A 27,347-nucleotide genomic window follows, 5' to 3' on the forward strand; every position below is an offset into this window, starting at 1 on the left:
AAAATAGGGCAAAGTTTAAAACTCAAATTTGCTTTGGATTTGTATCTGCTACCACCTGTTAGTTCCAGGATCCTGGGTTGCATCATTCTTATTTTTATGTTAAACACTGCCAGCAACAAAAACAGAAAGTAAGGGGGAAATAAAAACAGGTGTAGGGAAGTTAGGATTTCACACAGGCTTGACAGACTCTTGTTTTCTTCTGAAATCCTAGAAAACAGAAAACCACAGGAAGATGGCTTATTGAGAAAGACCCCCTTCAAATTGTCCGTGAGTCAAACAGGGAACAAGAGTTCCTCAGATGGAGAAACTAAACCCCAGACTTCATTTGTCAACAAATGCATCAGGGGGTCAAAATTCAGGTCCCCCAAGGCTGAAAACAGAAAAGAGAGCAATGACCTTAAAACAACTGATTTTCTACCCAGCGACGAGACACCAAAACCTAATATGATGAGTCTGTTCTAAACATTTATTTTGTTAAATGCTTTAAATAATTTGCTCATTTTACTTTTTTGTTTCGGCCATGCCACACAGCTTGTGGGACCCCAACCAGGGACTGAACCCAGGCTCCCAGCAGTGGAAGCGTGGAGTCCTAACCACTGGGCCGCCAGGGAATTCCCCTCACTTTCCTTTTAAATTATCAAAAGTAATATGTTGCAGAAAGGTTTAGAGAAAAATACCCTATTTCCTTTCATTCTAACACAAATGGTCATTTCTTCAAGATTCTTTTCAGCCTTTTATTCATATACATGCATTTATGGTCAACCAACCAGTCAAACACTGAGTATCTGCTATGTGCCAGTCACTGTTATTAGCAGTACAGCCATGAAAAAGAGAACATTTGCATACGTAAAGAACCAAAAGCAGATATAATTTCAGTGTGATAAGTCATATGAAGACAAAACAGGCTGAGGAGACAGAGAATGATGGGCTGGGGGTGCTATTTTAGATGTGGTTGGAAGGAAGGAGTCTCTGATTTGGTGGCATTTGAGCTGAGATCTGAAAGTCAGCCACGTAGAATGAATGAAGCCAGCTACACAGGTATTTGTGGGAGTAGTTTTCCAGGCAAAGGGATGTGTAAATGCAAAGGCCCAAGATGGGAGTGAGCCTGGAGTGCTTGAGAGCAAGCCAGGAAGTTAGGCATGCTGAAGCAGGGTGAGAGATGGAGAGTGGATGAGAGTAGTAGACCAGTCAGAGAGGTAGCTGGGCCAAACGGACGTACTTTGTACAGTTATAAGAGCTTATAAAGCCCGCTTGATCTTACACGGAGCTGTGATCCTACTGAGACATATTAGTATTATTATTATTTTTTTTTGCGGTACGCGGGCCTCTCACTGTTGTGGCCTCTCCGTTGCGGAGCACAGGCTCCGGACGCGCAGGCTCAGCGGCCATGGCTCACGGGCCCAGCCGCTCCGCGGCATGTGGGATCCTCCCGGACCGGGGCACGAACCCGTGTCCCCTGCATCGGCAGGCAGACTCTCAACCACTGCGCCACCAGGGAAGCCCCTGAGACATATTATTATACTGCTCAGTTCTCATATTGTTACATAATGTTCATATGCCTAATTTTGACAGTGGCATAATATTCCATTACATGCCTATGCCATAATTACTTAAGTTCCTTTTCTACCCTTTAGTGAATATCTTTGGCTTTCCCTCTCCCCTATTTTCTGCTTTACTCTGTTTCAGCCAACTAGCACAAATTCCCAGAACAGAGATTACAAATACAAGGGTTATGAAAGTATTGCCAAATCTCTCTCTAAAGTTATGTGTCATATACAATGCCGTCACTATATTATTAGATTAAATGTATTTTTAAAACACTTTAAACTTTTTATGCAAACATATACAAAAGAAGAGAGAACAGTATGAGTCCCCATGACCACCTCCCTCTAACAATTACCAATCCATGGCCAATCTTGTTTCATTTATACTTACCCTCATGTCTGTCAGATTATTTGCACCAAATACCAAAAATATCATTTTACCTGTAAGCAGATTGAATGCATTTTGGGAAGTAGAAAATTAAGAAGTCTTCCTTTAAAAGAGGGCAATCAGAAAGTTGTTGATATTTGTTCTAAAGTATGATTTGGAGCTTCAGGAACATGGTTAATGGATACCCATAACCATGATTAAATTAATCGTGCAAGACCAGTCAGCTGGTTATCCCAGCTGGGCAACACCATGCGTGGCTTCTCCATTTCCATTTCTCCCCAAATCCAGTGGCCCCTGGAGTCATGTGAATTCTGTCCTCCAAACAGCTCTGGGACCTCATTCCTCCTCTCCGCTGCTGTCCTGGCTTTCATTGTCTCTTGCCTGGACCACTGCCACAGCTTTCTCCCTGGTTTCTCTGCTCCTGGTCTTGCTCTGTGGCCAGCCTGTCCTCCACACTGCTACTGGGTGCTCTTTCTAAACCACAGATACCACAGTATCTCTCACCGGTTTAAAATCCTTCACTGAGTCTTTCTTGCCTTGAAGAGAAAGTCTATACTCTCAAGCATGGTCTTCAAGGTATTTGTGATCAGTTGAATATCTCTTCACAACCTCTGCCTTGCCCCCAATCTTATGTTCATCTGCTACTCCTGACATTCTGACTGACTGTTTCCTGAACTGGCCACATTCCCCTGAATTGGGTACCTGTGCCTAGAAAGACCTTCCCTTGTGGCATCCTCCCTCTGCACCCCTCCCCCATTTATCCCTCCCTCATGTCCACCCACCTGGCTGACTTTCACTCACCCTTTAAGGTGCAATTTATCTACCACCTTCACCTGGAAGCTTCCAAAGATGCACCCACTGGACTTTGGATCCTCTGTGGCTTTCTTGTCTGTCTGCTCCATCAGACAGGTAGCTCCTTGGCAACAGGAACTTGTTACCTTGGTTCCCTGTACAGCATCACCCATGTTACAAACATGTAAAAATGTTTTATGAAAGCATCAGAATTCTTGGTTGTAAACAACGGAAACAAATCCCTACAGGTTTAGCTTGGAAAAGAACCTAATGAGAAGATACTGCTTGGCTCACAGAATCACCTGGAGAAGCAAGAGCTCGGTTCAGCAGTAAAGCCGCCAGAAAAGGCCCCGAGTCACTCCACGGAGCTGCTTATGTGTGGTCACTTTGCACCCTCCACGGAGTGCCAGCCCTCCCTCCTCAGCCAACCTGTAGCAACTCTGACTCATCTGTCTTATATATTGAGGTGTGACGTAAGATATTTTTTGAAGAAAGTGTTTTATAGATGAAAAAAAAGAAATATATGGTCTGTAAGGAGATGTCCAGGGGCCTCATAAATTGGTACTCATATTTATACTTAGGTGGTTTGATAAAGATTTGTCATCTTGATTTATTTTGGTTATTGAGGAACTGTAAAACTAATATTCATTCATTCACTCAGTTATTTGTTCATTCAACAAATGCTTACAAAGTACCTCTGATGTAAAAGGCATTGCAGAGTCCCATCTTCTTGGGAGGCCTCAGTAACTTTAATCACTATGTTCCTGAGAAATGAACCAGGCAGGAATTATAATTTCCATTTTATAGATGAGTAAACCAAGGCTCAGAGAAGTTAAGTGACTTGCTTACCTGATGGACCCACGAGTTGAACCAGGTTTTCCAGTTGTGCTGCCTTGGACTTGCCAATCATATAAATATTACAGAGCGCCCAAGTAGGCTGTGGTCTGAGAAGAGATTTCTGAATCTGTCAACTGGTTGGTTGGTGGACCGCACCCCACCAGCCTGCAAATCTTGTAGCTGCTCAGCCTTGAGACCAAAGAAAAACCTGGAGACAACAACAGAGACATCAAAGCTCATTGGTTAAGGGGCATCTTCCACAAAGGTCCTGGAGCAACACTCCTTCCATGGATGGCTGGCAGCCGACAGGACATGGCAACAGCCTCCACTACTTGGTGGAGAAGGAGGCTACCATTTATAGGGGAATTGATGTCAGGTGGGCTCATCAGTTACCACGGAAACCAGCAGCAGGGGCAGGGGGCAAGCACGCAGGCAGTTATTGATGAAGCCCTATAACTAAGAGGATTGGATAGTCATGTGAGTGAAGCAGGGCCTGGTGGAACAGGGGATGGACAGAGAGCAAGAGAACAGCCATCTTGAATGGCCTGACCACATGTAGGTCATTGGTGGTGACCTCTGAGAAACAATTTATTTGGCTAGGTGAGTGTGGCAACCAGAATGTAGAGGGTTAATTGGTAACTGTGGTGAAGAAGTGGGGTCAGCAAATACAAACCATTCTTTCCAAACATTTGACAGTAAAGGAAATGATTGACAAAACAGTGGCTTGAGGAGAAAACAAAGAAAAAGAAGGTTTGGTGAGGCTGGAACTTGAGCATGATTGTAGGTTGAGCCTATGGAGATAAAAAGCTAAAAAACAAAAGAGAGAGCAATAAGATACAATGCAGAGAAAATTTTTTTAAGAGCAAAAATTTTAAAAAGCAGCTGCACATAATGGGCTTTGGAGCCAATTGCTCTGGGTTCAAATTCTGCCTCTGCTGCTTACTGCTTAACAGTCTCTCTGAGTCTCAGTTTCCAAATCTATGTGTAATTGTGACTCTTTGCATTAAGTTTACACAAAATGCCCTGTACTCACATCCTCCATCCACAACTCTCCTCACCCAAAATTAGGGTTGCCAGAAAAAATACACACAATATTTGGGACATACTTTTACTAAACAATGATTCTTTGTTTACCTGAAGTTTAAGTTTAATCGGACGTGCTATTTTTATTTTTCCTAAATCTGGCAACCCTACCCAAAACAAAATACCTTGTATCCGATGTACCATAATAAAAATTGAAGACCAAAATGAAGAGGTAAACGGTAGGTAGATGATGCTGCCTCCTACTGGTAGAATGCGACAACACCAACCATCCCCACAAAGATGTACAGCCTGTAGGTGGTTTTCTTAAAAATAGCAAGCTACCAAGAAAACAAAACAAAACAAAACAAAAATAGCAAGCCACCAGACACACTGTGGAGGAGAGGGGGAGTTTTTATTATCCTGCTAATATTTTAGTCTAAATTTACTACTACTGTAAGGCCATTATCTTTTCATTTCCACTGGTACTAATATATTTCTTTTTTGCTATGTGGTTGTATACGTTTTGTCAGGGGTAGTAGAGTATTACTGCACATTCAGAACTTATGCTTTCCTATTGGATTCCAGTATACTCTTTGTATGTGTTTTAAACTGTGCATTTTCACTTACAAAACCTCTTTAAAGTCACTGTCAATACATGCCTATTCATTTTTCCTTACAAAAGTGTGATGTGTTTCACATGTGTCTTAAATGTTGACACATTCAGTAGGTAAAGCCCTGGTACATAGTAGGCACTCAGTAAAATCATAGCTTTTTATTTATTTAACTTTTAAAAATTGTAGTGATATCATGTAGTGTGGTATTATTACAGTGGAACTTGGTAAGGGTGCCACATAAAAAGTCCCTAATAACGAGGACACATGAGGCTTTCTAAGTGTATTCTCTGGCAGGAGTTGAGAAAATACAAAAGCTCTCCCAGGGACTACTCTCTCCGGATGTGTCAATTGAAGGGTCTAGGAAATGAGCAGCGAGTGTTTCACTCGCTCCCTTTAGCCATCTGAGGCTCATCAGTGGTGACTGCAGTGCTTCCCCTTCCTCACCTGTCTGGTTAGGAGGCCAGTGCCTGGGCATACCCCCAGCATTGCATTCACCAAAGATGTTTGTGCATCCTTCCAGCAGCGCTGTCTTAAACGCTGTGCTAACAAGTTTACCTCTTTGTCCAAGACCAAAGCTCCATCTACACGCAAGAAGCCCAGGTCAGGCCACAAAAGAAAAGCCACCGAGTTCCTCAGGCTCCTTTCTAGGAAATGGGTCACTGGAGCGGCCAGTGTTGAGCACCGACCTCAGGAACAGAGGTCAGGTTTTGTCCCCTTCTGAGGTGAGGTTTCACAAGGGACCGGTTCAGTGTTGTTGTCCGTCTTCTCACTTGTCTTATGGCGATCATTATGCATCTTTAATACACTCTGTCATTCACAGCAAATTTTTCTTTATTTTTATAATACAGCTAAGACTATCACTTCAGAAATGGAATTAAGATCCAGGATGGAGGAAAATGAGCCGTTCCTGCAGAAGCTGGGCAAAAACCCTGTCGGCAAGTGTCTAGATTTGAACAACTGTAGACTAACAACAGCGGATGTGAGGGAGCCAGGTCTGTATGGAGTTGACCTTGCGCAGAGGCACAGAGGGCCTTTGGACTGGGATGAGCAGGGTAAATGCTGGGTCCTCACTTGGTAATCCGAGGTCTGCAGGGTGGCCCAGACAACTCAGGAAGCTCAGCTACAACACTATTTTTTTTTTTAAACAAGTTAATTGATTCTTCCTCAAGCTTCAAAGATTTGAGCCGAGTTTAAGAGGGAGGTTTGTTTGTTTTTCCTGAGCAATTTTACTTCTCTACTGATCACCTCTAGCTCCCTGAAACACATCTGTTCCTGCACAGGATGTAAACTCATCCATAAAACTGAGCCCTGCTGGGAATTTAAAGGGGCATCTCGTTGTTATCTGTGGAATGAAATCTATCACTACCAGCAATTATTGCTCACACCGTTTTACACAAAAGTGCAACTACTGTTGGTGACACTCTAGCAGGAGTTTGGTTGTGAAGAACCATCTTCCCAACACCACTGTCACCACCTTTTTAAAAAACGCTCTTTTTTCAGATACCTTAAATCAAGTCTTGAATCAAATTAGGTGTGGCTACCAACAGAGGTATCAAAAGAACTGCGTTTTGAGTGAGGGGTCCTTGAGTATTTTAATTAAAATCCATACCATTATATTTGAGACAGATCTCTTATGAGGGAGCTCTAACCATGCCTGTGATTCTCAAATGCCTATGTACATGTCAGAATCTCTTGCAGAACTTGTGGAAATTCAGGCACTTGAGTCCAACCCAAACCCACCGAATTGAAATCTTTGAGGGTGGGCCCCAGGAATCCTGTTTTTTTCCTTCTTAATGTGTTCAATAAGCTTTCATACTTTATAAAGTTAGGATCATGGTGAACAAGATGAAGTTGCTAAAGTGCTTTGAATGCTAGTAGAAAGAAAAGATATTTTTTGCCCCCTAAGCATGTTTTTAGAATTTCTTCGGAATTGTGGAAAGTCAGGAATTGCTATGCCTGTAACTCTAGAAGCTCACCATGCAGCGTCTGACTGCTGCCACTATTTTAACATTCAAGACAGATGTTTAAAAGCAAGCAAGCAAAGACACTTTCGCCCCCTGACTTTGGCATTTCCACTCTTAAGTCTTGTTGCTTTAGGAGATAAAGACGACCTTTGAGAATCTTGTTCACAGAGAGTAGCTTCAATTTTCGTGAGCAATGGAGGAGACTCAGAGAAGGTTCCGGTCAGGGTTTGTGCCAGTCTAAACCTGCACATGTTGGCCCATGTAGGTATAACAGGAACTTTATAAGGTGGTGACACCCAGGTGATCAAGATAAGAAAGAAAAGGTAACGGGCACCCTCAGTCTCAGCGGTCCTGCCAATGGAGTATTCCCCAGACCTTCAGCCTGAGGGTCCAATAGGACGACAGGGTGACGGGTGTCAGGGGGTTTTGCAAAATAAAAGGACCCGTATACACATTACAGTGACAGTGGTAGTAACAGTCCTAGCAGTAGAATTACAATTTCCACTACAATAAAGGAGTTCTTATGAAATCTTATGGAAACACCACTGCATTTTCAGAGTGCAGTTATTTGGCAGAAATAGAAAACGTCCCAAGAAATAGGTAAAGCAAACATCACAATGTCTCCAGTTGTGCGGCTGAGAGATCCCTGCTTTGTGGCAAGTCAGCAAGTCCACACTCCTTCTATCCTCTTACAGAGCAACAGGCAGTGGATCCTATTCACTACAAATCACAAATTACACGTGCAAATCTGTTTTTTCTTGTGTTCACTTCTACTTGCTTTGCTGCCTTCTCTCCCAGACTTGGAAAAACTGGATATTTCCTGGAATGATTTCATAGGCAGAACCCTCCATTTATTCATGCAGCAAATGCATCTTGTCAGCAAGTTAAAAATCCTGAGGCTGGGTAGTTGCAGACTTACTGCTGATGATGTTCGAGCACTGGGTATGATGAATGCTTCCCTTAAGAGATGGCTCCCCTGGAAGGATCTTTGCAACCCAAACCCTCAGGGGCGAATTATTTGGGTCACCACCCCCTCAAGTGCCCATGCACGAGGATGAGAGCACTGACTGTACATGATGTGATGCTGTGTTGAGCACTTGTATACCTTCTAAGGAGCTGTGTAACCTGCACCTAGCATCGTGCTAAGCCCTGGGATAGAGAAGGGAACAGGCTGACCAAGCCTCTGTTCTCATGGAGTTTAAGTGGAGGTAGTAACTGTAAAATTTGCTCACTTTGGGTCTGTTACCTCATCTGTAAATTAGAGGAGTTGGGATAGATAATAATTAAGTTCCTTTCCAATTCCAAAATAGTACTTCTCTCTTCTATTTTCCCATTCCCATTTTTAAAAAAATGATCAAAACAAGATTTTTCAATTAAAAGCAATGATTTAAATAGGACTAGAACCTCAATTAAGTTAGTTTATAGTATATCAAACATTGGATAACATAGAACACAAGATAATTTTTTTTTTTTTTTTCCCGGTACGCGGGCCTCTCACTGTTGTGGCCCCTCCCGCTGCGGAGCACAGGCTCCGGACGCGCAGGCTCAGTGGCCACGGCTCACGGGCCCAGCGGCTCCACGGCACGTGGGATCCTCCCGGACCGGGGCATGAACCCGCGTCCCCCGGCAGACTCTCAACCACTGCGCCACCAGGGAAGCCCCATAAGATAAAATTTGTCATGCTACTAATCCAGCTGCTTTACTGGGTTATGAATGCTGGGTTATCTAGAATGCTTGCTGGTTTTAGATGCAATTAGTACTTTTTCTGTCTTCTTTTTGTCTGAAGTTTCTTATTTCGATCATGTATTTTGATCATTTACATCTCTGCAAAGATTTCTGTAAAAGCAACAAAATTTATGCCAATGTCTTCTCGCTAATCCTTCCCTAGGAAATAGGGGCCAGCTGATGTTTCTGGTTCACCCTTCCTATAGCTAAGGAAGAACGTTATACATCTCAGAGCTGGCCAGGTCCTTTCAAATCCTAGTCCCACTTCTAATTCTCTTTGTGACCATGGACAAAATACTTAACTTTCTGAGCCTCAGTTTTATTATCTCTGAAAAGGGGTGATAGCCAACTAAAAAAAAATTATTGTGAGCATTAATAATTTCTGTAAAGTACCTACTACGTGCTTGACACATAGTAGGAGCTCAATAATCGATAATTCTTTCTTTCCCTATTCCCTCATCCAAAATTACCTTTCTGTGGTTTTTCATGATCAATATAGCCCCACGGGTCAGCAGCTGGTTATCGTGTACCAGGGTCTCAAATTTAACATACTGTTACTCAGTCATGAAAAGAAGTATAGATTATTTTCTATGACTAATCTAATCTTTTTCATGATCCACCATCCTTAAGAAACCAGGAAGTGGAATTTCTGCCCTGGGACCCACTCTAAACTCATCTGGTCCAGGAGAGAGTCTGCACCCTCGTCACTAATGTTTTGTGTCCTTTCCCCTCTCCCCGAGATTTTATCCTCTCTGGAAGGACTTCTGCATCCTCTCCACCAGGAGGGGCTATCTTATCATCCATACTCTGCTTAGCCTTAATGGCAGATGGAGTATAAGGAGAATAAATGGTTTACTGATAAGAAAACAGAAATCAGGAGGCATTTCAACATTATTACACCTGTTACAATTGCTTAGTGCAGGATTGCAAATGCCTAGGCCCTCCAGTACCATATGCACTGCAGACAATCATGTACTCTTTCTCCCTGATCCTGGGGGATGCCTCAGGGCGATACATATCCACGCCCCTTTGACTGGCAATGGCATACAAAATGACACCTGTTTATCCCTGGCTTATGATATTATAACTCCTGGAGAATTTGCATTTTAACCTGGGGCTCCTGGACTCCAAAAACCTTAAACCATGCAATAAATAACCAGTGGCAGAAGTTCCAGCCCAGTAGTGGACGGTGGAAGAGAGGCTTCTGGACACAGTGGACCTTCCAGCACTCTTAACTGGTGCTAAAATTGACTCCAGACATTGAGAAAGCACATTTGTCATGTGTGTGGCTCACCATTCTGTTCTACCCCCAAAGCAGTGAAAATTATTCCTAAGGGCTGATCTCCCCACACTTCCCCTGTTCTCTCCCAGCTTCCACTCTGTAGCCCTCAGATGTTCCCTGTGTGAAATGGTATCAGAAATGTCAAGTTTCACCCCCCTCACTGCATCCTCCTCCACCCCAAGGCTGCATCACTGTTATGAGACGCTAGTGCCCGATGCTCTCTTACTGGTTCCTCCCTGCAGTGGTTGGATCAGTTGTATGTGATATTCTTGATGTCAAAGTGAGCTTTTCCTCTGTGGTGGCCAGTGCCCTGCTTTGCTTCTACCTCTGGCCAATCTTCCTCTGGCCAAAGTATATTTACTACCATAAAAACAATTCGGTAAAACCACCCCTACTAACAGGTGGATTTTTTTTTTTTTTTAACACAATGTTTACTTACCAGCATGGCTTCAGAACTCTGGAGGGACTAGACTTGCTATGCCTGTACATATAGAAGCTCACCGTGCTGGGAGTAGGTAAGAACTGGGTCCTTTCCTCCTCCCTGTTCCCTGGCATCTAACCAGTAGCTGGCCCGGCTTCAATACTCCTTAAACAATGGCTGTATTGATTTTGAAATGAATTCCCTGCTTTGCGGATTAGCGATCAACCTAATCTTTGGGCCATTTTGTAACAGGAGAAGCACTTAAAGCACTGCCTGAACTTGAGTTGAATTTGTCCAGTAAAGTGGGAGGAAACTTGCCTCTGATCCTCCAGACATTCTGAGAAGGGAACAAGATACAAATGCCTGAGCTTGTGGACTATGCCCTCACGTCAGAAGATGGGGCGTTTGTGGGTAAGTGGAATTTGGAAGAGTCCTTCCCAGGAAAAAATGTGAAGGCACCCATGATTGGATAGCTTGGAAATCAACGTTAGCTGTGCTTTCTCTCACCCTGAATTGAAAGAGTGGTTCACTATATCCCAGGTCATATGAAGATGTACCTCCCTCCTACCTGCCCCAACTTTCACACCCTGCATCTTTACTGAGTTGTCCTTTGGATTTCCTTCCTTCCAGGTCAGTTGCTACTTAGGCTGCAAAACCTTGAAGTACTTGATCTTTCTATTAACAGAAACATCGGTGGCAGTCTCAACAGTATTGTTCAGGGATTAAAAAGTACCTTAAATCTGAAAGTCTTGAAGTTACATTCATGTGGATTATCACAAAAGAGTGTCAAACTACTGGGTGAGGGCTTCCCTGGTGGCGCAGTGTTTGAGAGTCCGCCTGCCGATGCAGGGAACACGGGTTCGTGCCCCGGACCGGGAAGATCCCACATGCTGTGGAGCGGCTGGGCCCGTGAGCCATGGCCCCTGAGCCTGCGGGTCCGGAGCCTGTGCTCCGCAACAGGAGAGGCCACAACAGTGAGAGGCCCGCGTACTGAAAAAAAAAAAAAAACCTACTGGGTGAGTTAGGAATGGCTAAAGTTTCTATATAACTTTATACTATATGGAATTTTTAAGCTGTTAGGAAATACAACAAAACATAAATAGTGGTTATGTTGGGGAATAAGATTATGGGTGATTTAAATCTTCTTCATGTTTTATTGATTTTCTAAGTCTTTTACGGTGAGCATGTACTTTCATGATTACAAAAATAATCTTTGAAAACGGCTGACTCTGAAAAGGCCAGGATATTGTAGGTCTGAGAGAGACACTGTGCAAAATAAGTGTGCTACTAAAGCTGTCCATTTTTCTCTTACTTTTGAAAATGCCAGCATTATTTTATGCTTAGTAGTAGGAAGGAATTGGTACTGATAAAAAGAACAGCTTCAGTGACATCTGTAGTTAAAATTTACTCTGCTATGGAGTATCCACATTAAAGAATAGGAAATGAAATGTGTATTTATCCCTTCAACTTCTAGAGCCTGTAAAATCCTTCTCCCTGGCAGTTTGGATAAGTCTAGAATGCTATGACAGCACCAATGCTTAAGGATAGTAGGGGAAGATTCATTAGTTGAAAGATTTTGATCAAAACCATTGACGATCAATGCAGATCACAGGGAGTGTGTATTTGAAGCCATTGTCAGGTCCAAAGGGGTAGATGGTACAAAGTGGACCGTTATCCCACTGTCTGGGCTTTTGTCAACATAGTGTACGTATTGTCTCAGTCTCCCTTCTCCACACCTGCCCCCTCTCCTGCCGACCACCTTGTAATATGTCAGAATGGGGTTCTCACCTTCTTTGTAGGTGCTGCTTTTAGATACTTGTGTGAGCTGAGGACACTAGACCTTTCCTGCAACAAGGAGATGAGTGGAGGGTTTGAAGACTCCCCGGGGCTGGCCATGCTCGAGCATCTGGAGGGGCTGGATCTTCACCAGTGCTCGCTGACGGCCGACGACATGGTGTGGCTGAGCAGGTACTGCAGAGCCGAGGACTCTTGGAGCCTTGCCATGTGCTTGCAAACCTGGCGAATTTGAGATGTGCTGTTTATGAAGTTACCAGAAGGATCACATCATAAAAGTTTTGTGAATGCCCCAATATAGTATTTGGCAAATATTAAGCGCCCAGTAATTGTTAGTGGATCTAAACTCCTCCTACACACATCTGTAAAGGATAGATGTGGCGCTTGAGGGAGAAAATTTTTGAATTTATGTGGCTGTTTACAAATGGATCTGTTACTGTTACAAAGTGTGTTACAAATAGGGATGTAGAAGGAAAGCCAAAACGAAGGGTGTTGAGTCTTTCTCGCTAATCAAGTGAAGCCGAGGCACTTAGATACAAATGAAGTTACAGAAAGTCAGTGGGACGGTGCATAACGACTGTACATTACAACTTGAGGTCACTACGCTTACTTTCCTACCACAGACATAGTCCTGTAACCTGTAATGTATAAGTGCAGTTTCCCCTAACAAACAGCAAGCATACTCTTGAGATCAAGGGTTTTATTCCACCTGCAGCCCCAATAAACCTTCAGAATGCATCCAGACTCTGACCATGGCTTACCATCTAGACCTCTACTACCCCGGTCCAGCCCGCTGTCACCTCATGCCTAGATTATTACAAGAGTCCAGATGGTTTTCCTGCTCCTCTGTCACTCTGACTGCATTCTCTATTCCTTCCCCCCATGGACTACTCCAGCCACAGCACGTGTGCTGACGCTCATGCACACCAGCCATGCTCTCCCTCCGTGCTATGGGCTGGTCCTGCGTCGGGATGGGTTTTTTTTTTTTTTTTTTTTTTTCAGTATCTCTCTGTTGTTCATGCACAGGGTCTGGCACATAGTTGGCAGCCAGTAAGTGCTTGTTGAGAATGTGATTGATTGAATGAATCAATCAATAAAGAACGAGAAAAAGAATTTTTTGTTGTTGTTTTTAGTACAATTGGGGGAGAAAAACGGTAAAATAGGTCTTTAGGTCTAATATTGATTTTTAACCCTGCTAAGTTATTTCTTAGACTCTTATCCCTCAATTGGGGAAAATGAGAAGAGTTCAAGGCTTTCATGGAGATTTAAAAGTAGTAAACAATCCCTTTTTGGGCTCCAGGTGGAGACTGTGAAGTGTCACCATCCCCTTTTCTTATGAATGTCCTACCTGTGGAGACACTCCTGAATTAGCAATCCACCAGATTCCAAATAAGGAATTTTCCCTGCTACAACTGAATAACACGAACGTCCTGTCTCATCTTATTGCTCAGAGGAGGATTAAAGTGCTAGAGGATCTGAATTGTTAACGCTAGTACAACAGAGGGATTAGCCTCTTTTATCTAGATCTGCAGCCACCAACATGGGTAAATGGTCCCAGAAAGGTAATGGTTATTTAATAACTGTAGTGAATTGCATTGTTCTCCTGCTTAATTTTGAAAAGATGGAACTGAAAATACATCCTGTTTATACCTTATGATGTTAAAGAATTGAACATTCTTTGATCTGATCATTCTCGATAGCTCCAAAGGAATGGAATTACAGGTCATTTAGCCAACAACGTTTGATGGATCATCTAATTGTTCGAAGCACTGTTCTGTGGGCCGAGGGAAATTCACAGGCAGGAGCTTCAGTCTGGTGGGGGCAGCAATAAACCAAATACGTGGTGAAGTACAAGGTGCTGGGGGCATTAGAAGAGGGAGACACCAGAGCAAGTACCTGCCCTTTTCCCTTCCCTTCCCCTTCCTTTCTCCTGTCCTTCCCTCCTTCCACTAACATTTGTGCTTCTGGTTTCCAGGCTCTGAGGCACACTCTGGGCACGAAGCAGCCCCTACACACAGAGCTCACCTTTGTGGAGGGAGGGCAGAAGACAAACACATACACAAACAAATCACGTAACGGGGGTGCTGGGAGGAAAAGAAAATAGGGAGATGTAATAGTGACCAAAGGGTTACTGTGGGTTTGGTGGCCCTGGAAGATTCTGAGGAGGTGAGCCAGCCCAACAGAGATCCCAGGATACTGCATTTGCCACATTGGAAAGAACTAGGGCAAAGGTCTGGAAGCAGGAAAAGCAGCAGAAAGATAGCGAAGCAGGGGTAACTCCTGGCACAGCAAGGGCCTTCAGGACCCCACTCCGGTGCTGTTAGCCACAGATATCTGTTCTGATTTCTTGATTTCATTGCCTTTCTAGTACTTCTGACTTCTATTCTGAGAAAAGAATGATCGTATCAAACATTAATTGAGCATTTAGTGTGTGCCAGGCACTGTACCAGGCACTTTACATATACCAAGTCGTTTTATCTTCCCATTGCCTCTGTGAAGTAGTATTGTTATTCTTATTGAGAAAACTGAGGTTCAGAGAAGTTAAGTAACTTGTCCGAAACCACACAGTTCTTTAGTAGCAAATCCAGGATTAGAACCAGCAGTTCTGTCTCCAAAGTCTTTGCTCTTAACTTCTAGCCTTGAGAGAGGCTTGGAGAAGAGCCCAAGCTGCACATTGGGAAGAATGGCTGGTGTGTATGTGGTGTGTAATTGTGTGTAAGGCAGGGCAGGAGTCAGAGAGGGAAGAGTTGTGCTTGCGGATCAAGAAGACAGTGGGGGCTTCCCTGGTGGCGCAGTGGTTGAGAGTCCGCCTGCCGATGCAGGGGACGTGGGTTTGTGCCCCGGTCCGGGAAGATCCCACATGCCGTGGAGCGGCTGGGCCCGTGAGCCATGGCCGCTGAGCCTGCGCGTCCGGAGCCTGTGCAGACTGTGGGACCCAAACACCCAGAAGACCCTTTGTGAGATGCTGCCTAAAACATGTCACTGTTGATGTTTTAATAGCCCAGGTTATCCCTTTTCTCTCGAGTTTTCAAGAATTGGATTTATCTGCCAACAGAAAGATGGGCAGCTCTTCTGAAAACCTACTCAGCAGGCTCCGATTTTTACCAGCATTGAAGTCATTGTTACTCAACAACTGTGCTTTGGAAAGTGAGAATTTTACTGCCCTGGGTAAGAGCATTCCCCAAATCCCTGCAGGCACTGGTAACATAACATCTGAGAGGGGAGGCCTCTCTTTGCCTACAAATGAATTTCATTCCAAGGCTCAGCTGTAGGCAACGTAAAGTATTAATTTGTCTTTTTTTCAGGAAATATGCTTTCTTGAAAGTGACTTTCAAAGCCACATGAATGATTTCTGGCATTGTAAATTTAACATTTAAAATTTAAAGTGTACACAGTTGGCCCTTTGTAACCATGGGTTCCAAATCCGTGGATTCAACTGACAGCAAATCGAAAATATTCGGAAAAAAATTTCCGGAAAGTTCCAAAAAGCAAAACTTGAATTTGTCTCATTCAGGCGACCATTTACACAGATAGCATTTACATTGTAATAGGTATTATAAGTAATCTAGAGTTGATTTAAAGTATATGGGAGGATGTGCATAGGTTATACGCAAATACTGTGCCATTTTATATAAGGGACCTGAGCTTCCATGGATTTTGGTGTCTGCAGGGTGTCCTGGAAACAATGCCCCTGTGGATACGGAGGGACGGCTGTATAACCAACTCTGAAGGCTGACCTTTCTGGTAATTTGTACAGTATAATTTGGAATTGCTGGAAAGGGAGGCATTTACTAGTGTGTGAGCCTAGCTGGCTGCCTAGCACCTAGTCCCAACAGGTTTTGTTGTCCTCTCTCAGGAATCTTGGCGTTCCTGAAGACCATGGATACAGCCTGGCCTACATCAGGGATTTACTAAATCTGACATTTCTGCCTATGCTGGGGGAAGGGCACTGTCAACGAGTAGAGGGAGACATTTTGAGGCAAAGGGACTTTGCCCAATTTTCCCAAATATACCACCCAGGCATCCAACACTTTAAGCACATGGTGCCAGGGGTCCTCAACCACCTCCAGCTTCAGTGATTCACTGGAGAGACTCACAGATCTCACTGCTGAGATTTATTACAACAAAGGGATACAAAGCAAAATCAGCAAAGGGAAACATGCATGGGGCAGAGTCCAGAGGAAACCAGGCCCAAGCTTCCAAGATTCCTTTCCCAGCAGAGTCACAAGGATGCGCTCCGTTCCTGCAGCACGTTGTGAAGACATGGTCTGAAATGTTTCCTGAGAAGGCTCGCCTGACCCTTCAAGTCCAGGGTTTTTAGTGGGGCTTGGTCATGCAGGCACCCTCTACGAAGCACATACCAAAATTCCAGACTCACAGAAGGAAAGCTAGTGTTCAGCATAAATCATCTTATTTGTACACAAACACTGTAGGCACAACAACCCCCCCTTATAAGTTAGGGAATGGTGACAACACTTCCAAATTCCAAGTTCCCAGATGTCAGCCAAGGGCCAACCTTGCCAGCAGGACTTTGTAGGGATAGTGGTCTCAGGCCTGTTAGGTTAATTCTGTTTTGTACACATGCACAAGACTAGTGCGGTTGGATTCTGGTGCTTCCTGGGTAACAGTGAAAACAGAGCCCTTCTCTCTGACCTTCCCTCAAGGGTTATGTCTGTTGACACTCCCTTAAAAATGAATTGTCCTATGGACCCAACAGGGCTATTTTAATGAAATAAAGGCATTCTATTAATAAAAAATAACAAGTAGTTATTTATTAATATCCGTTAATAAAAATAAGTACATATAATTTATCCCAAATTCTAAGAACTCTCTATTTAGGGTACTCCTGCTCTCCTTTTCAGCCCAAGTATTCTGTTCGAACCACAGGGTCTTGGTCCTTGCCATGTACTGCTCCCAGCCTTCCCCCAGCACTGCTCATCTCATTGGCCACGTGTCTGGATGGGGAAAAGTAGCAGGATATGTATGCTTCTTAACCTGAGGTCCACGGCTCCTTCCTTAAGAGAGTCAGTCTATAGTTATGCCTGGGCAGGGGGCTGTGAACTCCCTAAAACTGATTCCAATTCCTTTGTTGGTGGGGAACATATGGTACATTTTTCTGGCTCCAAAGCACCTGGGATCAGACATCTGAAAGCAAGTCCTGGCTCCGGCTCTCATGACCTGAGGTACTTAACAACTCTGTGCTTCAGTTTCCTTGTCTGTAAATGGAATAATAGGATCATATCTCATAGGGTTGTAAGAATTAAATGGGTTATTACACGTGAAGTTCTTGGAAATGTGCCTGGCTCATAGTAAATGCTCAATAAATGCCAGTTGTTAATATTATTATGGGGAGAGAGTCTATAAATTTTACTTAAAAAATAAATTTTGGGACTTCCCTGGTGGTCCAGTGGTTAAGAGTCCACACTTCCACTGCAGGGGTGCAGGTTCCATCCTTGTTCGGGGAACTGAGATCCCACATACCACACAGTGTGGCAAAAAAAAAAAAAAGTAAATTTTATTGTAAAAGCCAGTGGTTGCCTGGAGAACCTCTGGTAAAATCCAGATTCCTTCATGTGATCTAACAGGCCCCCTGGCGGCTCTCCCCCTTGCTCCCTGAACCCAGCCTCAGTTGGCTTCTTTCTGTTCCTTCATATCACCGAGCTCTCTCCTGACTTTTACCTTCCTGTTCTCTAGAATTCCCTACCCCCCAGTCTTTCCTGGGGAGCTCTGATTGCAGGTCTCAGTGTAAATGTCCCCTTTTAAGACAGCCCCTCTCTGAATTAGAAGTCCCTGTATCTTCCTTATAGCCTTTATCAGAATTTATAATTATGTATTTACTTGTGTGGTTTTTTAATGTTGATACTTCTCCCAGATTGTTACCTTCTTGAGGGCAGGGATTGTGTTTATTCTTCACTGCATCCTTCAAAGCACATTTTCGGTATTAGTTCAGTAAGTCAGTAAGTAGATAGGCAGATTAGTAGATAGATAGACATACAGACAGACAGACAGACAAATTTCTCAAAGGGGGCTATAATCCCCGAAATGGCTAAGTAAACACACACACACACACACACACACACACACACACACACCCCACATTCCACTGCTCAGACTAATGTTGTTAGGAAAATTCCACAAAAAATAAATTTGGGGACAACATGAGATTTCATAAATATACTTCCTAGATGGAAAATGTTGAATATTTTTAAAGAAAATTTTGTTTTTAACTTTGTGTCTTCTGCCATCAGAAGGCACAACTCTTTTCAATTATAGCTACACAATCAATGGATCACAATCAAGTAGATATTACACAAAATTACATCATCTGACATAAATCTTTAGACAGTCCCTAACTTACAACGGTTTGACTTCATACTTTTCGACTTTAAGGTGGTGTAAAAGCAATACACATTCAGTAGAAACCATACTTAGAATTTTGAATTTTGATCTTCTCCTGGCCTAGTAATATATACGTGGTGCAATACTCATGCCATCACGAGGGTAAACTTAACAATCACTCTGTACCCAGACAACCACTCTGTTTTTCACTTTCAGTATGGTATTCAATAAATTACATGAGATATTCAACATTTTAGTATAAAATAGGTTTTGTGTTAGATGACTTTGCCCAACCATGGGCTAATATAAATGTTCTGAGCATGTTTAAGAAGGCTAGGCAAAGTTATGATGATCAGAAGGTTAGGTGTATTACATTCATTTTTTACTTAAGATATTTTCAACTTATCGGGACGTAACCCCACCATAAGTCGAGGGAGACCTGTTTAATTCAATTTGAATTAAGAAGTAAATCAACAATAAAAAAAGAAGTAAATCAAGTAAATACATATTTCTCTACATCACTTTGAGAAAAGAAAGTTCAATTTCTTATTGATAGGTCTCTGTACCATAGGAGTGGGAGAGTGCTCTTGTTAGCTATTATAAAAAGAATATATATCTACCCCTCAAACATATATTATTTTTTAGAAAGAAGGCAGAATAGTTTAAAATGTAATTAATGGCTATACCTCGTGGATAAGTTGCTCTGGTTAATTTTTTTTTTTTTTTTTTTGCGGTACGCGGGCCTCTCACTGTTGTGGCCTCTCCCGTTGCAGAGCACAGGCTCCGGACGCGCAGGCTCAGCGGCCATGGCTCACGGGCCCAGCCGCTCCGTGGCACGTGGCATCTTCCCAGACCGGGGCACGAACCTGTATCCCCTGCATCGGCAGGCGGACTTTCAACCACTGTGCCATTAGGGAAGCCCTCTGGTTAATTTTAATGTTAGGGGAAACCAAGAACTAAGCAGAAAATCTTTGAATTTCCTTTAAAAATCTTTCCAATATACACTATTTCCCTTCTTTGTCTCTGTTAACTGCAGTTAAGTAAACACAAATACATTTTGGTGTTTCAGAGTTCTAGGGAGGTTTGGCGTTGTCTCTGAATTTCAACAGCGACCAGGACATGTAAAACCAGGACACGCTCTGGAAATCGTGACTAGCTGTGAAAACTGTTCATCTCGTTCTCCCTCTTAAATGTGAAGTGAAGGAAAGAAATCTCAGTCAATAGTGAATTCCATTTAATCAAGTTTTTAAAATTTTTATTTATTTTTTTATTTATTGGCTGCGTTGGGTCTTCATTGCTGCACGTGGGCTTTCTCTAGTTGCAGTGAGCTGGAACTACTCTTAGTTGCAGTACGCAGGGTTCTCATTGCGGTGTCTTTTCTTGTTGCGGAGCATGGGCTCTAGGCGCACAGGCTTCAGTAGTTGTGGCGCACGGGCTTAGTTGCTCCGCGGCATATGGGATCTTCCTGGACCAGGGCTCGAACCCATGTCCCCTGCATTGGCAGACAGATTCTTAACCACTGCGCCACCAGGGAAGTCCCCATTTAATCAAGTTTTACTTTTCTAAAGTTTCCAACATTTCTCCCAAATAAAAGTAGACAACCTAAATTGAGGCCATGAATTTCAGGCAGGAGAAATGGTCTCTACAACTGTCTTAACCTCACTGAGAGTAATATGTTGCCCTAGCCTAGGTTCCTCAAATTCAAGACTTATGACCTCTAAGGAAACCTAAATTATTGCTATTCTTATCGCTGTCAATTTCAGCTGAAGCCTCCATTCACCTCCCTGCTCTGGAAATAGTCAGCCTTTCTTGGAATAAGTGTGTTGGCAGCAACCTAAAGCTGCTCCTGGAAACGCTAAAGCTTTCAACGTCCCTTCAGGTGCTGAGGCTGAGCAGCTGTTCCCTGGTGACAGAGGACGTGGCTCTTCTGGGTTTTACCTACTGGTTCCATCCAAAGCAGTCCTGGCACTCAGAGCCCAGCATGCCTGCCCTGCCGGTCCAGGGCAAGGGAGGTGGAGAAGGCAGCGAGGCCTGGAGCTAAGCCCTCTGTGCAGCTTCCCTGGTCCCTGACATCTGCTTAGGAGAGAGCTGGTTAAATCAGATAAGGGCAATTCTAAAACCAAAAAGACAGTGGAAAGTGTTTCATAAAAGGAGATGGAGGAATTTCCCTGGCGGTTCAGTGGTTAGGACTCCACGCTTTCACTCCCGGGGGCGAGGGTTCGACCCCTGGCTGGGGAGCTAAGATCCCACAAGCCACAAGGTGAGGCCAAACATTAAAAAAAAAGAAGAAGATAAAAAGGAGATAGACATAGATATGGTGGTGGAAGAAGGAGGATTACCTGATGTAGAATAGAAAGTTGGAACACTGGATGTGGATGGGTGAGGCTTCTTGTCCTTGAGAGGTGTGTGCATGTGTGGATTGTGTTTACGCCTATACCCACCTTGGCTCAGCTGGGTGCAGTTTTCTGTGTTCACCTAGTGTTTCCTGTGGATAAATTATGCATAAGCAAACAAGAAATTTGTGTTATGCTCACACTGTTCTCTGATATTTCAATCTAGTTGGAACAAATACGTGTTTTCAAAACAAGTGTTATGGCCAAACACTGTAATTAGAAGATGTGGACAAATCATTGTGATTTTATTTTGCATTTCCCTAATGACTAATGATGGTGAGCATATTTTTATGTGTTTATGTGTTTATCTGTGTTTATCTGTAAACTGTATATATTCCTTGGTGCAGTGTCTGTTCTAATCTTTTGCCTAATTTAAAAAACTGGATAGTTTGTTTTCTTCTTAATGAGAGTTCTTTAGATTTTCTGGATACAAGTCTTTTATCAGATCTATAACTTGCAAATATTTTCTCTCAGTCTGTAACTTGTTCTCTCATCCCTTTAACAGTGTCTTTTGCATAGCACGACTTTCAGTTTTTTGTTTTTTTTAATATTTATTTATTTGGCTGTGCCGGGTTTTAGTTGCAGCATGCGGGACCTTCGTTGCAGCATGAGGGAGCTTTTAGTGTGGCATGCGGGATCTAGTTCCCTGACCAGGGATCAAACCTGGCCCACTGCATTGGGAGTGCGGAGTCTTAACCGCTGGACCACCAGGGAAGTCCCAAGACTTTCAGTTTTGATAAAGATCTATTTATCTATTTGCTAATTTGATGGGTAGGGCTTTCTGTGTTGCATCTTAGAACTTTTTGCAAAACCCAAGTTCTCAAGGATTTTCCTAGATTTTCTTCTAAAAGGTTTAAATTTACATTTACATTTTACATTTTGACTTATTATCCATTTTGAGTATTTTTGTACAAGGTGTGAAATATGAGCTGAAAATATTTTTGCATATGACAGCTCAACTATTCAAGCACCATTAGTTGAAAAGACTCATTGAATTGCCTTTGCATTTTTGTCAGAAATCAATTGACCAGTTTGTGAGGGTCTATTTTTGGTCTGTTCTGTTCCATTGGTCTATGCATCTATTCTTTTACTGATACCACAGTGTCTTGATTACTATAGCTTTATAGTAAGCCTTGAAATCAGGTAGCATGGGCATTCTGACTTTGTTCTTCTTTTTCAAAATCATTTTGGTTATTCTAGTTCCTTGACACTTCCATATAAATTTTAGCATCAGCTAGTCAATATCTACAAAAAATCCCTTTGGAATTTTGATTGGGATTGCATTGAATCTATAGGTAAATTCAGGGAGAAATGACATCTTAACTATATTGAGCACTCCCATCCATGAACACAGTATATTTCTCTTTTTATTTAGGTCCTCTTTGATTTATTTCATTGGTGTTTTGTAGTTTCTACCATGCAGATCCTACATATACTTTGTTAAATTTATATCTAAGTATTTAATTTTTTGGTGCTATTATAAATGGTACTGGTTTCTAAATTTTGATTCCCAATTGGTCATTGCTAGTATGTAGAAATACAATTGATTTTCGTATATTGACATTTTATACTGAGACCTTGCTAAACTCATCTATTAGTTCTATGAGATTTTTGGTAGCTGCTGTAGGATTTTCTACATAGGCAATCATGTCATCTATAATTAGAGTCAGCTTTATTTCATCCTGTCCAGTCTCTATACCTTTTATTTCTTTTTCTTGGTTATTTAACTGGCTAGGATTTCCAGTAGATGTTGAATGAGGTGAGAGCAGACATCCCTGCCTTGTTCTCAATATTGGGGGAAAAGCACTCAGTCTTTCCCATTAAGTATAATGTTAGCTATAGGTTTTTGTGTTTTGTAGATGTGCCCTTTATCAGGTAAAGGAATCCTAATCTGGCTAGATTTCTTATAATGAATTGAAGATATTTTGTTGAGGATGTTTGTGGCTATGTTCATGAGAGATAATTGCCTAATAGTTTTTTTGTAATATCTTTTTCTGGCTTTGGTATCAGGGTAATAATGACCTCAGAAAATGAGTTGGCAAGTGTTCCTGCCTCTTCTATTTCCTGGAAAGATTTTGTAGACTTGGTATTATTTTTTCATTAACTTGAAACTTCATAGAATTGACCACTGAACCTGTCTAAACTTGGAGTTTTCTTTGTGAGAAGTTTTAAATTACGAATCCAGTTCAAAAAATAGTTATAGCACCATTCAGGTTATCTTTTTCTTCTTGAGTTTTGGCACTTTGTGTCTTCCAAGGAATTGGCCTATTTTACTTAGGTCGAATTTATGGAAATAAAGTTGTTTTCTTATAATCCTGTTAATGTCTGCTAATCACTCTGACTACTTCTTCTGTGACCTCCTTCCTCTTCAACCACCTGCTGAGAAAATTCTCTGCTTTTAAAGGGCTCCTGTGAGTAGGTTAACCTCGCTTGGGTCTGCGTTTCTTAAACTCAGGTGTGCCATGTAATATAACCCAATCATGGGAATCCATCATATACACAGTCCTAGGAATTAGGGTGGAAATCTTGGGGTCACCTTAGAATTCTGATTACCACAAGAGGTTTATCAATATTATCAATCTTCTAAAAAAATAAGCCTTTGGTTTGTTTTGTTTTCCTGAACTGGACACCACTAAACATATTTAAATTATTTCATTTAAAGTTATTAAAATTTGCTTCTTCAATTTTTAATGTTTTTGGTCTGCATCATATTTTATTAATCATAGCTCCAGCCATTATTTATTGTTTCTTAATTTTTACTACCAGGTTTTCTTCCTCAGGTCAAATTTATACTTTTACATTTTGTCAAGGGTATTTTTTGTTCTTTCAATTTTTAGTCAATGACAAGTATTGCTGTGTGTGGCTTTAAGCATTGCCACTTAACTGTTTTGATTATTTCTAATAGAAACTTTAAGAATTTGTTAATCCCTAGTAGTTTGTGTTTTATTCTTTTGTAAATAACAGCATTGGTTTTTTTCATATAGTAAGCTACAAAAATAGTATTTTCATGACCCATGATACTATTACCCAGATTTAAAAATATATAACGCATATAAAATACTAAAATATAATAAATGGAATACTCACATCATTGGAAAATTCAAATAGTATAGGAAAGGTAAAACAATGTCTGAGATTTGCTTTAAAATACTAAAAAACAAACAAACAAACAAAAAGTAGGGGAAGGGGACTGGATGAGCCAAGATCAGTGTAATGAAAATAGCGTTGAAGCTGATTGATGGGAACATGGGAGTTCTCACTCCTATTCCATCTACTTTTTATATGTTTGAAAATGTCTGTAATAGAAAATTTTCTAAAGGGAAAAAGCATGCACATTATCTTTAACTCTTAGCTAGGTCTTGAGAACATGGTGAGTAATGTTCCGAGACAGAAAGATAGGAAGGGACACGATCAACATGAACACCTAGGGACCAAATGCAGCTCTTGAGTGTCCTGACTGGGATGATGAAAATGATGGGGATGGAGCATCCCACTTGGTGTGGAAGCCATGATGTGTGAGGAATGATTGAAGGACCAGGGCATGTTTAGGCCTATAGGGGGGACATTTGAGGGGACCTGACTGTTGTCCAACATTGCATGGTTGGCACAAGGAAGGAACTGAAGTTCCCAGCAGGCTGAGGTGGGCAGTGGGGAAAGTCAGATAGGGCCTAGAGGCATGGCTTCCTCCCGCTGAGAGTTGCTTCCCTCTGTTGGGGCAACCTGAAGAGGGACTTCAGGCAGAGTTGGGCTGGTCCCCAGTAGAGAAGCTGTGAGAGGGATTTCTCTCTGATCATCCATCAGGTTGAATGAGGAGACCTTCAAGGTCCCTTCCAACTCTGAGATTCTACACATCTCATCTCTGTAATCCATTCCTGTTTTTGGCTGAGAAGGGAAGCATGTCCTGTCTGCTTTGGCTGTCTCTCCTAGCTCCTTTTCTTAGCTTCATCATTAACTGTTATTTATTGAGAGCCATTATGGGTAGTACTGTGATATGTGCTATTCAAAGGAAAACTTGATCCATGTATTAAAGTCTCTAATTGACCCATGAATTAGAAATTATCCAAGCATATTTTGCCCATGGAAAGTGCTCAATTAAATAACTGTTGAATGAACAATGAATAAGCAATGAATAATTAAACAGCATTAAACAGCAAGAAAACTATTCAGAAATGGTCCTGAGTTAAAGCCAGTGAGCCATCACTCTTCACCTTTAATTAGAGAAAGTCTGCAGTAAGAGTTGAGACTCCAGTGGAGCAGAGAGCAGGAACTCGACAAAAAAAGACACTCTTTGGAATGGGATTTGGAAAGAGAAAGAAAAATCCATTTTCAAGCTATACATGAAATGCAGAGAGGAAATTTGTTACTAGAGTAATTTCAGATGCCCTGAATAAAACTGCTAGCTAATAACATTTCATTACTAAGTATCAGTCTTTTCATTACGAATCCTGGAGCTACTGTGTTGTGTTATTGGAAGTGGGAAATGGTCACACTAGAAAGTATCCTTGGCTTTTAGCATTTAGAGTGATTTTGTTTTTCAGCATCGGTAATCCAGACAGGTCACCTGGCCAGGCTGCGGAAGCTGGACCTGAGCTATAATGAGAGCATCTGTGATGCAGAATGGACCATCTTCTGCCAAAACCTGTGGCTCCTCAAAGAGTTAACCGAGCTGGATATTAGCTTTCAGCCATCAGCTTTTCAGGAATGTGGACAATGGTTTAGACACTTGTTATGTGCCGTGACCAAACTTCCTGAGATCACCGAGATAGGAATGAAGAGGTGGGTCCTCCCAGCCTCACAGGAGGAAGAACTAGAAGGCTTTGACCAAGATCACAAAAGCAGCATTCACTTTGACCATGGTGGGTTTCAGTAAGCTGACTTCTCAAGGCTCAACTAAGCTACTCACCATCCTAAGGGGGAGGAAAAGAACAAGAGTGAGTCCCGGTGAAATCAAGGAGTACCAGTTTCTGGGCTGTTTGGTGGGATATACAGTACAAGAGCTTTGTAAATATATACTGTCTATAATAATCTAATGTGAGCATGTCTTTATTCTCTATTTTATAAAACAAGAATGACACTTTTCAATGGATTTTCATTTGTTTTGATATATAGTTAGTTCACTTACTGTTTAGAAGCCCTGACAAAAATGCTTAGATTCTGGTACTGCATCTCCTTTTGTCTTGCCCTGGAATTTTCTGCCTCTCTTTTCCTAAATATTTTAAATATAAGGGTGTGTGTTTATGTGTATGTGCATGTGTGTGTAAAATTCTAATGTGAAAGACACTAGCTGTGGAACATTTTCATGCTCTTTACCATTATATGTATCTTAATGTGGTCCACTCACATTTTTATCAGAAAGTATTCCTTTCAGTGGTTTATTATTTTATGTCCTCTTGGCTTTTATCTCAGATATAAACCATGAACACTAATAATGGCCACTGACATACAAATCTTCATTAAAAGTGGTCGAAAATTCAAAACCCAGTATCAAAAAATACCTTGTTAAAATAAAGTAAAATATTTTGTTGCTAAAATAAACAAATTAACATATTACCTCTGAGCATTTCTTTGACATGGAATTTGCCACATAAAACCTACTTAACTCATTAAAGTTTCTGTACTGCTCTAAGTGATTTTTGGAATTTTTAATTTTTCTCTTACTAGAGCATGAAATCATTGCATGGCTGAGGGGTCTGTTCACACATTTCTATTCTGATATGCTCCAGTCAAGTTATGTTTTGCTTTCTTCTTGCTACACTAATAATTCATATTGCAATCATTGCTTGAAAGACATGTAGAATTTAAAATCAATACCACTCTAAAAGAAAAAGTCATCATGGGAATTCCCTGGCAGTCTAGTGGTTAGGACTCACTGCTTTCACTGCTGTTGGCCTGGGTCCAATCCTTGGTCAGGAAACTAAGATCCCACGAGCCATACAGTGCGGCCAAAAAAAAAAAAAAAAAAAAAAAAGGAAAATTCATCAGGGTGAGGAGGTCTTGAGTGGTATAAATGGGGATGTTTTAGGTAATGATTCTTCACTTCTTTTGGCATTCCCATGAATTCCATGAACACCTGTGCTCATGCAAAACCCTATGAACAAATGTTCATAGCAGCTTTATTCATACTAGCCAAAAACTGGAAACAGAGCAACACCCTTCAAAGGGTGAATGGTGAAACAAACTATGCAATACTACTCAGCAACCAGAAAGGAACGAACTATTGATACACGCACT

At 41.9% G+C, this 27,347-nt stretch overlaps 1 protein-coding gene across 1 annotated transcript; it reads left to right on the forward strand.

Moving 5' to 3' along the window:
• Window positions 1-276: 276 nt before the first annotated feature.
• Window positions 277-25,986, forward strand: LRRC31 (leucine rich repeat containing 31; the record flags this gene model as incomplete). Its single annotated transcript, XM_079704653.1, is given in 11 exon segments — window positions 277-451; window positions 6,047-6,190; window positions 7,937-8,104; window positions 10,843-10,928; window positions 10,932-11,001; window positions 11,221-11,388; window positions 12,390-12,551; window positions 12,554-12,558; window positions 15,390-15,552; window positions 20,487-20,654; window positions 25,655-25,986. Coding segments are annotated over 11 exon segments (1,473 nt in total). The 5' UTR covers window positions 277-444.
• Window positions 25,987-27,347: the final 1,361 nt, after the last annotated feature.

Source organism: Hyperoodon ampullatus, assembly GCF_949752795.1.
Source record: "Hyperoodon ampullatus genome assembly, chromosome: 5".
Classification (NCBI taxonomy): Eukaryota; Metazoa; Chordata; class Mammalia; order Artiodactyla; family Ziphiidae; genus Hyperoodon; species Hyperoodon ampullatus.